At 33.4% G+C, this 13,214-nt stretch overlaps 1 protein-coding gene across 7 annotated transcripts in view; it reads right to left on the bottom strand.

The window, feature by feature from the left end:
* Positions 1-2,967: 2,967 nt before the first annotated feature.
* Positions 2,968-13,214, bottom strand: part of LOC115444122 (myb protein) — a 76,506-nt gene continuing 66,259 nt past the window's right edge. For 6 of the 7 annotated variants that reach the window (XM_037443491.1, XM_037443495.1, XM_037443504.1 and 3 more), the window contains 3 exons: positions 12,745-12,934; positions 11,349-11,570; positions 8,163-10,981 (listed from right to left, as the gene is read on the bottom strand). In XM_037443491.1, coding sequence (XP_037299388.1) covers positions 10,388-10,981; positions 11,349-11,570; positions 12,745-12,934 — 1,006 coding nt within the window. In that variant the 3' untranslated portion in view covers positions 8,163-10,387. Of the gene's footprint in view, positions 5,559-6,165; positions 6,277-8,162; positions 10,982-11,348; positions 11,571-12,744; positions 12,935-13,214 lie in introns of those variants that run through there. The other variant, XM_037443513.1, reaches the window with a different exon arrangement.

Here is a 13,214-nt window from a genome sequence, read left to right as displayed (position 1 = left end):
CATGCAAAAACGTCATGGAATTCAATGCAGTTATCAACAATATATTGCTGGTCTAGTTAAAATTTAGTCTCAATTTTATCCCGGGGAAATATAAAGCAGGAATTTATCCCGGTAAATCTTTCACGCAGTGGAGCCGCGAGCAAATCCTAGTCCCGAATGAAATGTTCCATAATCAATAACATACAAGTTAGCCCAGTTGGGAGTTTACAGTAAATTGAGTAACTATGGTATATGGCAAGCGCAATTTATTTGTATGATAATCTAGCCAATGTCCGCTCTATCTATTATATATATAAAAATGAATCCCTATTTCCCTTGGTCATGCCATCACGCGTGAACGGCTGGACCGATTTCACAATTTTTTTTTGTTGTGTTTGTTATTTTCTGGAGAAAGTTCTTATGAAGAAAAAAATTCAAAAAATTGTGCGGAAATTTAGAATATTTAAGAAAACTTAACGACAATATTAATTTAATATAACTGTCAATTGTTTGAAATAACTGTCAGTGATTGACAGAATGCGCGCTGCAAATTCATAGTTAAGACGAGATAACGTCTGTCGGGTCAACTAGTATAATATAATCTTAGAACTCTTTGGCTCATTCCTTATCCGCCGGACATCCGACCTCACATTAAACTCTGTACCGACAATTTGAGACATAAATTGCTATTTTAATGTGCAATAGTTTCTAAATAAGACAGATAACAATGGCACAAACGGGCCGATAAATTGGACCTCGGACTTAAACTAAATTTAGAGGAGTGACATCCAATCTTAATTGCTTGGGGCTCCTGCCTCAATTTACAGCAATACGGCTGGCTTTTCGTGCTTTCAACGTATTTTAAACTCTATTTGTGTTGCCTAAAGGTGGTATTTGAGTAGAAGAGTCCTTATGCAGGATATTAGATAGAGAACTTAGTACAGATGTTTTTCTTTTGTGAAGGCATTTGGAGTGTTTCACGTTTGTTTTTGTTTGTTTTTTTCGTGCAGTTTGTGTTTATATGAAGTTTATTTTAATAGTGTAAAATAAAATTCTCTTTTAGTATATTCTATAGCATTCAATGAATTTTGGTTTTAATAATTTATGTAACTAAGGTAACGCTCAGATGCTGTCCAATGTTGAAACAAGCGACAATTGAACTGAGTTATGCCAACATTTGTGGATTGTTGTTTCAGCTGCATTATTTTATGTATAAATAAATTGTGTGGAATGGTTCACCCATAGTTTTTGCGTTACATTCAAATACATCTTAGCGTTTTTTGTAACTTATTTTTGAATAATTTGTGGATTGATAAGTACATTTTGGAATAACTGGATCTAATTAATGTCAGCAACGAATTGTCAATTTATCGTAATCAGTTACTGTTAAACTGACCGTTACAATTTATTGCCAAACAGTTTTTAATTGTCCACACTGAGAATAGAATACGACGCATATTGTACAAAAAAAAATGTTTGCTATTAAAAATTAATAAAATCAAACATTTATCCAAAATATATAAAAATAGCCTTAGCTACTAAATAAGTAATTAGGCTTATTTCTATAACTGACAAGCAGGCCGACATAATTGTGTCGACAAGCGAGATATTATATTTAATCCTCTGTCAACTCAACGCACTTTGCCCTGCCCGTATACAAAAAAATACGCAATTAGCGTATCATGGAAGCAAGGATCTTCTTCATTGCATGGAAAACTTTTTTGTCGTTTGAACACGCGTCCGCCCTAAACACGACTCTAACTATACTGCCATAATAAGGAAAGAGACGTAATATTTTCTTTCAAAATTGAGTTAAATACATAAGTATTCGCAATCAGTAAAGACACGAAACTAAAATATTTTTTATCCGTATAAAAATGTGGGTCAAGACATCCTTTGTCCTTATAGAAGACTTGCGTACCTACACAAAATCATAATAATATAATAATAATAAAAACAATACACGTCTAATTGATAACCTCCTTAAAATAAAACTATTTTTTGGTTTTTATCATGGTCACGGGACGACCCACCACGAGAACTGCAGTCTTCGAAACGACGGAAGAAAATAATAATATAAAAAACCGCAATAAAGTCCAGAAAATAGATTTATTTCAACGTCTAACAATCGTGTAAACATAGGACATCATTAATTTCGTTTTTTGCAGTAGGTTAAAAACATTCGCACCACACGGTAGTGTTTTCAAAATGTTTCCCGGCTCTTATAAGCCCTGGCAGTGGATTCCTCGCTCCCGCTCCGCAGTGTACTCAGGCGAGGCTCGGTATAATTTAATTGCACGTCATGTTAATAGGCCCCGCTGTAGCGAGTTCGCAAGACGTTTCACTTACCGATCGTGTTTGTTCGTCCCACATCCTTCCAGTCTGTTATAGATAGTTTGTTTGCTAGCTTTTGCTCGTGGTTACGCCTGTAGTTGAGTAAAAACGTACAGTAATAAAAAATATGCTATTTTTTAGAAGCAGGCCGAATCATTAAATCTAAACTAGGGTTTAAATCTATTTAGCGAATTTTCGTAGTAGTTAGGAGATTACTATAAACAAGCGGCGATAGCCTAGTTGGGTGCGGAACGGACTACCGAGACGAATGTCCGCAGGTTCGAAACCCAAGGGCATACACCTCTGAGTTTTCTAAAGTTATGTGTATTCTTTGTGAAATAGCACTTGCTTTAACGGTGAAGGAAAACAACGTAACGGAACCTGCACATCTGAGAAGTTCTCTATAGGAATTTCGAGGGTGTGTGAAGTCTACCAACCCGCACTAGGCCAGCGTGGTGGACTAAGGCCTAATCCCTCTCAGTAGTAGAGGAGGCCCGTGCTCAGCAGTGGCCCAGCAGGGCTGATATTCTATATGTCATTCCCATGCATTAGCATTAACCATTACAGAAAAACATATTGAATACAGCCTCTATTGTTCTTTCCTTATGATTTCTCGAACTAAAATAAAATAGGATGTTTAAATGAAACAAAACATGAAAATATATACTCGAAATCCTTTATTTCCTTATTTACCTTACCTAATATTTACAATACAAGCTACTCGTTGTCACATAGTAAAATTTCTAAAAAGTCTTCGCTTAAACGCCGATGCGGTCAACAATTAAAATAAATTACTCTAAAACGGTATATTGTGTTGTGGTACTCAAACTTTGTTCCAAACGCCATTTCGTAGAAATTTCATACCTTCTAAAGAACATGGAGATTAGTTTGTATACTAATATAATTCAAAACAGAAAGAATTCTTATATTTTCAATACTGTTAGTAAATCTTTAAAAGGCATTTCATTTGTTGGTGTATTTCATTTATGATTAAAATTTTAAAACCAGCTTTTATTACATTCAACTTAAAATCACAAAATTTAACATAATAGATGTTAAAAATAAAAATAAAATTTCAATTCCAACTTTATTCGTTATCTTGATTGTATTTGAAGGATGAAGGTATGGAGTTAATTTTCTTATTCTTATAACAAACAGTAGTTAATATACAATTGTTACAATTTTTTGATTTATTTTACAAAATGACAATATTTTATCCATCTCTAACTAAACTCAATTATTGAATGCAATTAACATATCTACTATAGGCAGACTAATTGACTTGTGTGACATTTATTTTCTAAAAATTAAAACTAGGTTATTTTCTTTATACAGGCAGCAAAGTGACTCCACTACACCTGATGGTAAGTAGAGTGGGGTCCATTAGAATGTCGACTGATGAGAGATGATTACCTCCGACAGTCGACACAATTATGCCGGCCTGTTGGAACCGGATATACACAGGCTGATCCCGGAACGTGACACACTTGTGAGCCACTATGGGTTTTAACACCTTGTGTACGGTGGTCGCTATCCGGGCGGATATAAAATATATCTCAAACATACAAATCCGTTCAGCGGTTTCTGCATTAACTTCTAGCAAAAAGTGTATATATTATTATTTAGGCATTACTTCCCTCTCTATAAAGAGGCGTTTGTTCCTGGGGGCTAACAAAAGTTTGAGTACCATTTACATTGCAATCTTATTCCCCTATTTGTACTCTTTTAAATAAAAATATACCTTAATTTTATGACTAAGAGCTTACATTAATTAAACAATAAAACGGCACATAAAAATGTATTGTTTAGAACAATCCATGCGATTTTAAATTTCTAAAGCGTTCGAATAAAAATTATCTTAATTAAAATCCCGGAACCAGCGGAGTTAAATAATAAAAGAATAAAATTACGTTTTCAATCAACAATTCCTATCTCTTTTTCGATCTTCCGCCTAAATACGCCAATCCGAATAAAGCTTTTTTGACATGCGCACAAATGGCTTGTTTTGATTGGTTCATTCTCGTGATCAAAGGTTAATTGGACTCGTTTATTGAAAACGGACGTAAATCAAATAGTTTGGTAGATAACGTCACTGACAATAGGAATATCCTTCACACATTAATGGAATTGGGTAAAATAAAACTAAATCTAGATTTTTCGAATATCTTCAAATACTAATCTCTTTACATAATTCCATACATTTTCATTCGACATTTTTTTTCATTAATTTTAGTTTAAATAATGCAGTATCCATGACCCATGTTTGGAAGTACAATTAGGCACTGAAATAAAATTTTACATTCATAAAGCAACGCCGAAGCATAAATACCCTTACTTATAAATTAGTAGCATGTTTAATTATTGCAACTTGAAAAAACCTGTTTTAGTCGAAAAAAGAAAAAAAAAACGTTTAAATAGGGAATGTTTTTGTATAATATGAAGTGGAATACAAATTTTGAGACATTGTTAATTTTTCATTTACTTTTTTTTATTTTTTAATGACACTACAGTGAAAAAGAAGAAACTCTCATCAATATGTTTATAAGTAAGGGTTTATGTACACACAATTCACACATCCAATAAAATCTATCACAAAATTAACATGGACTTGACACAATATGAAGTAACGAGGAAAATTAAAAATCCGATAGAAAAAAAAACAAAATAAATAAAAATTGCTCGTTTCATATTACATCAATCATTGCGCTTAAATTATTCTTATGAACTAGAATCACAAACTTTTTTATATTTACAATTACAGTTGTTAACTATGCTTGGATCAAACATTGCATCCAACATTGATTTTGATACAAACATTTTGGATTCTTAAAGTATAACCTTAGTCACACATTTTCGACACGATTTAAAAACAATACCACAAATGGTAAATTATAACTTTATCAAATCTGATACAGTTACCCAAAACAGACATGCATTGTTTATTTTTTAAAAAGCATACATTTGTATTGCATTAATTTTTAAAAATTATGAACCTTTTAAACTTAATCCCTGGCAAAGGAGCCATAATTTCTTTAAATTTTTACAAACAAATTAAACGGTTGTTTGGCCAAGCCAATGTCAAAAACGCAGTCACCAGAGGGCGCCACTTTAAATGACAAAATAAGCTAGAAGTTGAGCGTCCGCGGTTTCAGCGCAGTCTTCCTGAGGAACCGATGAGCCAACAATGTCAGCTCGAGCTGGTCTTGAGTTTTACCGCAAGCGTATATCTCCCACTTGCTGTCTCCCTGTAATATTGTAAATTAATGTTATTTAAAGCAGCATAAAATAGCTGTCGAAATTCATACTTTAAAACACTCATAATTATATGACATTACAAAACCTAACCTAATCAAATAATTATTTTTGTTAATATCTAAAAAATCCTGAAGTTCCTGGACGTTGTAATTTTTCTGTCATAATCTTAGGGCAAACTAAATTCCAAGGAATCATAATTCATTCATGTAAATAAGGGTTGAGGAACTAGGCACAGCGTCATATAGAAATTTGCTAAGTCCTTCAATAGGGTATTTGACTTTTTAATTCTTCATATAAATTCTAAAACCGAAGAAATCGTTGAAATCTGCTGAAAAATCTACAAGTTATAAGCCATTGAAATAAGGTATTAGGGGTGAGTATCAAAAAACAGGAGAGAATTACTTGCATGTGACGTCACACTGAAATTTCAGTTTACGTCTCATTTCTTATCAGATTTTAATGCTGTTTTCACAGGATTTTATTTTTGTACTTATGTTACATATAAAAAATTCACAAAACCATAGTCAAATACCCTATTTTTGTTCCTTCACTAATAAACTACTAGTATAAACTCAGCATTGGTACTTTAACACTTACCAGCGGATTGAGCAGCGGTTTCTCCTCCTCCTGCTCCGCCGGGAGCTGATCGAACCGGATGGACCTCACGGCCGACTTCCGCACCACTATCGGCTCGCCATCCTTTAGTATCTATGGACAAATGTTTCATCACTTTATAGTGAGACCGTACGACACGATTGTCGATCGGTCGTGTGCGATAAATCGTCGTATAAGAACTAAGATTGTACGACACGATTATCGTACGAATTGTGTACAGGATTATGTAGGAGACCGTATTTTTGATTTTTTCTTCGATTGAATCGAGCGATATTAAACTTTATGGAAAGGAAATAATGGTGAAGTCTGAGCGCCCATCTCGCTTCTGCCTGTTAATTAAAAGTAAAAATTTGATGGCATACGCTGGGTAATCATTTCAATAACTTTATTAGCTTTTGCAACTTCCAATGTTGTATACTCTTTGAATCCTCCTCTCCTGATGTGATAGAGGGTGAAACGTATTATTAACCTCAAAATTATGAACTTAAGTCCTTAGGTTATATAGAATATTTGTGCACCTTTTTTCTATTTATTGTACTTATTTGTCATAGGAGCTATTAAAATGCCTGCGTAATTAATGAACGAATTATATTTTATTATTAAAACCACCTGATTTACATCTAGTGCCTTCCAGTTAGCGATGTTTTGATCCTTATCGCATCCTTACAAAGTTACAAATTAAGTAACCTGTCTCAAAACGTAATTTCTTTGTTGTTCTTTGTTCCCATAAATAGTATTTTGTTAATTTGGTAGCTTTAGTTTTAATTATACGATATTTAGCCATCACTGTACTTACCATGCATTATGTAGCGTTGCCATACTTAATGCTTAAATTAACAAATCCCTCACAGTATTACCCAAACCCGAGATTTTCTTTCACAAATACAAACTGATTAGACTATCTTCTGTTTACGCGAATGTTAGACATTTAAATTAAACTATTTTATCGCGGTTTTAATATTTTAGTTTTCTCCCGACGTTTCGAAGACTTTGCAGCCTTCATGGTCACGGGGGAGACTGAGGTGTTGTTCATCCGTAAAGTCAAAGTTACAATATCTACCTACATTTTATAAATATACAACTTATTAAAATGGACCATGAAGGCTGTAAAGTCTTCGAAATTTCGGGAGAAAAGTAAAATATTAAAACCGCGATAAAATCCGTAAAATAGTTTAATTTAAATGATTAGACTATCGTTTTAAAGACATCTTTTGTAAGGGTACACACAAATATGTTCAATGAATTCAACATGTCTTTGTGTTCTAAGATCTATAGTTTTGATTGTCACTGAAGCTGCTAGCTAATATGTAGTTAATGTTATTGTGTAGTGCAATCTAGAGTAAATAAATCATTAAAATTAACCATTACACTAAATAGTAAATTCATAATCTTATATTTGTTTCATATTTCGTTAATTATAACTTAAAATATGTTTTCCCTAATAATCTATATATTATTGCTTACGAAACAGCGAAGTATACCTGTTAAAACATACTTGTTTTTAATAAGGTACAATTAATCCAATTTGAACGAAAAACCTTTAAGTGTGAAGTTGAATTACACCCAACCTTTAGGATCACCCTGTATATAATGCTTGTTGTATGAAAAATTGTAACAATGTGCAAAGTCGGTATTACTCAAATCTTTTCTGTATCACAAACACTGAAGAATGTGAAAAAAAAATTGTATTGAATATTGTGAGTTTCAAATTGAAAATAAGTGGTTTAAAGCAATTAGATAGATGAAATATTTGTATTTTTGACCATTGTGTGACCAGTTAAAATGTGTATCTGTAAATTTCTTAAAGAAATTTCATATTGCAACTAAATTACACTAACTATGTAACTAATAATTTAACTAAATAATTCGATAGCATGACTAAAATCAGCAAACTAAAAGATCTCTATATTATATCAGCTTTAGACGATTGCGTTAGTGATACTTCTAAAAAAAAGCGGCAAAGAAAAACAAACTCAAAATAAGTTGAAAATACATTTATTGAAATAAAAAATGACATCGGAACTCATGGACTGTGGAATGGAATACAATATTGACGGCAACACTAAACTACTCAGAAAAAAAACACATACAAGTTGCCATTGTACAAAAAAACTACCAATAAATAAATTAAAAACTACCGCAGAATTAAAACATTTCTTTAAAAAACATAAATAACAAAAACAAATGCTATAACAAGATAATAAATAAGTATTTTTTAGCAAGATTCAACACTGGCCTGTCAATATTGTGGATGGATTTGGCGGGAACGGACACAGGGCAAAGGAAATAAGGTCGGGGTAATGTCATTTGTTTATTTCAAATAAACATTTAAGTATAGCTGCCGATTTGATTTAAAATTGTTTACAAATTTAACAAAAAAAAATGAAATAAATTAAAAAAAATCCACAACCGTCGCGAATGTGCAATATAAAGAAATTTATGCGATAATACAAAGCATAGATGATCTAAATAAATAAATACAAGGATGGGATGGGTTGCCTACTTTAGGATAAGTTATTTAAAAAAAGGAAACGATTTTTTTACAGCGAATACTGCACTTAATAACTCCCGCTCTCATTTGGTCACTCACCTATGCAAAAAAATATCGGATTACTTTTTTATTTAAATTATAATACTAATGTTAATTTCTACTTGAATTTATATTTTTTTCTGTGGCAAATCAATCAATCATTAAATCTCATGCAACTACACTGAATATTAATTATTAGTAAATTAAAAATTAGATCAAAACCGAACCATCTGGTACTATATTTACAACAGTTCATTGTTTAGAGTAAAATGCAACACGCATGCTGTTATTAGATGAGTGACCATCGCGTACCCTACCTAAAATGACTTCAAAAATCCCTAACTATAAGAAAATTAATACTTGAAAAAAATCCTACAAACGAATCATTTTAAAAACTAATAACACTAAAATGTTTTGGTGCTTGGTAAACTTGAGGTATGCATTTTAGACTTAACTAGACGGACGAATACTAGAAGGGCGTTTTTTTTATCTTCGTTTTTTGCGTTTTTTCAATCGCTACGCTAAAACGCCCTTTCGTACGCCCACTTTGCGCGTTTAAAACTAAGTCTTTACCAATATATTATAAAAGAAATTCACAACGTTTATTCATTTGATGAAAATGTTCATCTTTGGCTTAAGCACTAATCTCGTTAGACGTTAATATTAGTTTGGTGCGACGTTATAATAATAAAAATAATTAATCACTTTTTTAGTTAATTAAAAAGCCCGATTAATTTAAGTCAATTGTCGTATTTAAAACGAATTTCTACCACCTATTAGTAGTTTTTAGTAGAATTTAGTCACGACATTCGTAAAATCTACTATATTTTACATCCGATTTTATTTTTTTATTTTATCACGTGATTATAACGAACCGATAATTCCTAACATTATCTGATCACTTTTCTTTTACTAGTTGTAACAAATTCAATGGTTCATTTTTTTCTATTTGATTAATTTCGTTGCGGGATAATGACATATTAGTTTTCCCTGAGACTCGCCGAGCTTCACTGCTCGGTGTCACAAAATGCGTGCCACTGCTGATCCTGGCTTACAGGAGTTGTAGTGGTGGGTGTGAGGGCGGGAAAGTCTCTCAAATTCAATGGTTCATATTTTAATTTCCCTTTATACTTTATGCTTGCATACTAAAATGGAATTTGGCAGACTGTTTCCATCTTAACATTTATTTCACTTTACTTAGAGTTGATTTTCCGGTGTTTTATATAAGAACACCCAAAGAAAAGTCACCAAACAATATCCCTACCGATATAAGCGTATCATTTTTTTCACTTTTCATACCTTACTTTTAATAACGTATTTGACTGCAAATTGACAAAGTATCATTATCCGGCCTTTAGAATTAAAATTCTTTAAAAACCGTCAGATATCTCACAAGAAAATAAAAACTATATTCTGTAATGATAATTATGATAACCGCCGGTGGCCTCATTCATTTTTTTTATATTTTTATATGCATGTTTTTTTTAATATATATGTAAAAATGTAAAAAAATATCCTTTAAAATAAAGAGAATTGACCATTATGATAATATAAAACAAAACTTTTTGTTCACATTGTAAACTTGTTTACATTGGACCAATAATTTTTTTTAATTTGGAATAACATTATTCCAATGAATGCAGTCAAATACCATCACATAAACAAACCCAGCCTTTACAAATTACTACTAAACATATAATAATCGTTCGAGAACACATCGTCCTGGCCTGTATCCCTGCCCCACCACTGACCGACTGACTGACTCTCCTTCATCTTATTGGTCAACACCTCTTCTATTTTCGACGTAGACGGCTTCTGATTGGTCACTTTATATATGTGATCGGCTAAGGCGTTTGTCAACACATCCTTAGGTGCTATGAGATTGTCGCAAGCGATATCATTGGCCGAATTAATCGTTCGCAACCGATCCGCGTTGAGTCGAACGAAATTTTTTTCATTGGTTATATCTCTAAACGGATATTGGTATATTAAAGGGTCTGGGTTAGGCGATTTATTTTCATTCGTTATCTCCTTAAATGGGTATTGGTTAGGGTCAAGAGGTGAGGAATTAGTAAGGACATTGGACCTGTGTTGTACCTTAGTTTTTTCTGTAATCACCGCTTCGATGTCTATGTCTTCGAATTTGGGGTCTGGTGTGTTTTCCACGCTGACCAGGCTGTGGAGGCTTGTGGACTCCTCCAGGAGCGAGTTTTTGACTATGGATGGGGGGGAGAACATCACCGAGCTGTCTCCTTCGAGGGTCTTGCTCTGTAACAATATGGCTTGATGGAGAACAGGTGAAGAAATTCGTTTATTTTTATGTGCTGCGGACTATTTGTAATGTATTTAAGTATACTTTTAATTTATTTTTACGAAATAGAATTTATTAAATTTGTACATTTTCCATTCTTAATTAAAAATAATCAATTTTAAGCTTTATAATTTAAATTAATGTTGATACCTTTATTTTAAAACACTCTGTATATAAACATTATTCGAAATGCAATGACAGTATTTTTAATGCAAAATTTGATAAGTTATAAAACATTGTATTTGTGCAATATTTTTTGTGTTAAGTCGATATATCAACATATTTTGTTGTTCTATCTTTACGGTATGTTCTGTCGGTACATACGGGCGTCTCGAGTATGAAGGCCACGTCGGGCACGAGCGTGTGGTGGTGCGCGTGCGGCGTGCTCGTGGCGCCCCAGCGCGCCGCCAGCGCCTTGCGCGCGCGCTTGTGCGCCGCGCCACCACCGCCACCACCGCCACCACCGCCACCGGCGCCGGGCACGTTCTCCTTGCCGTGCGAGTCGGAGCCGCGCCGCTTCAGCGAACCGATGCCGGAGTCGTTCACCTGGCAACGGAATGCTTGTCACCGTTACATTGACCCATTTGACATTGGAATGATTGGCATGTTAGCCGGCTAACATGACAGCTACATGACATTATGTAATAAATAATAAGGTTACATTCCCGTGACACGCGTAATGTCATGTAACTGTCATGTAGCTTAACTATTATGTCAACCGGCTAACATGTCAAGCATTCTGTTTTGTACTGTATTTATTTTCTTATATTTGGAATTTTAATATTTTTATACATTCATAATATTCTTATTCTGAATTTACGTATAATGTGTTTTTCGATTATTTTGTATTGCCATTCCTTTATTTACCGCTCAACAGTCATAGATAATATTAGACCCATAAAAATTTACCGTAACTTTTCCTACTTTCAACTTTGACATTGGCAAAATCATCGTCTACCAACGATGGAGCCACAATTTAAAAATTGAATTGAATTGAAGTAGTCAACGAGGTTATTTTAAATATTAAAAACTTTTTGTCATTCTCTTGTAATAAAATCAAAAAATATTTTAAAATTACCTATTATTATTTATTGTTATTACTTTACTAAACAATTGATAAACGACTTCTTGTTTATAACTAATTATATTCTTTCTAAATGTATTAAGATTTTAATGACTTGCTACACCCTAATAATATTATTCAATTGACCCAAAATTTTAAGATCAAACTTTTATATTATTGTGCAAATTAATACCCACTTAGAGCAACACCCTATAATTTCTTCACATAAACAACTAAAATTCTATTTACACTTACAACATCAATTTAATATCAATTTCATTAAAAATCATAATATACGCAATGCCATTTTTCAATTTTCTTATTGATTACCAAGCCCAGCATTTGCTAAAACCCTGAATGGCGACGAATATTGAATGGGTCCCAGTGACGAAATGTAAAATTTTCCGAAAAAGAACCCGACACAACCTATAGGTACTAATATGCATGAATGCAGTCTGCACATCGTTCTAATGATAATTACATTCTACATATGGGGAAGCGGCAGCCCCGAATCCAGGGTCGGTCTTAATAGAAACTAGTCGGCGATTCCGACTTTAGTACGTGAGTAAAACCGTATTGTTTTCGACTAACAAACAAAACACCTCGATTAAAGAACCTCCTTTTTTTAAGTCGGTTAAAAATATACTTCACACATACCTGAGCATTCTCTAGATCGGCAGTAGACGACAACATTGAATCGTTCAACTGCACCGTGCTGTCGGAGTTCTCCTCTCGCTTGATCATCTCCGTGATGTCCTCCACCAGGAGCCCAGGACTCGAGGGCTCGTACTTCAGCCCGGACTTCTTGCCGATCTCCGCCATTGCGATCTTGAACGGGGTGGGGGTTCTGTGAAGTCATATTGTTAACTTTAGGAGATTATACATTGACGTCTTTATCCCTTAGGGGTAGGCAGACTTGAACGTGATAGGCTATGATGCTATTATACGTTTACATATTTATCAAATTTTGTTCTTTATGCCTATCAAACATTTAACATATAAATTTTAATACAGAAAGATTGATTAAAAGTTGATAAAAAATGAAGAAGTTAAGTGTCAAAAAACGATAAATGAGATGCAATACACGCACGTTACGTCATCGGGAATTACGATGCGTGCGAAAGAAA

The sequence above is a fragment of the Manduca sexta genome, chromosome 5 (genome assembly GCF_014839805.1).
Source record: "Manduca sexta isolate Smith_Timp_Sample1 chromosome 5, JHU_Msex_v1.0, whole genome shotgun sequence".
Taxonomy (NCBI): domain Eukaryota; kingdom Metazoa; phylum Arthropoda; class Insecta; order Lepidoptera; family Sphingidae; genus Manduca; species Manduca sexta.
The sequence above is the reverse complement of the archived record's forward strand: the minus strand, read 5'-3'. Positions and strand labels throughout refer to the sequence as shown.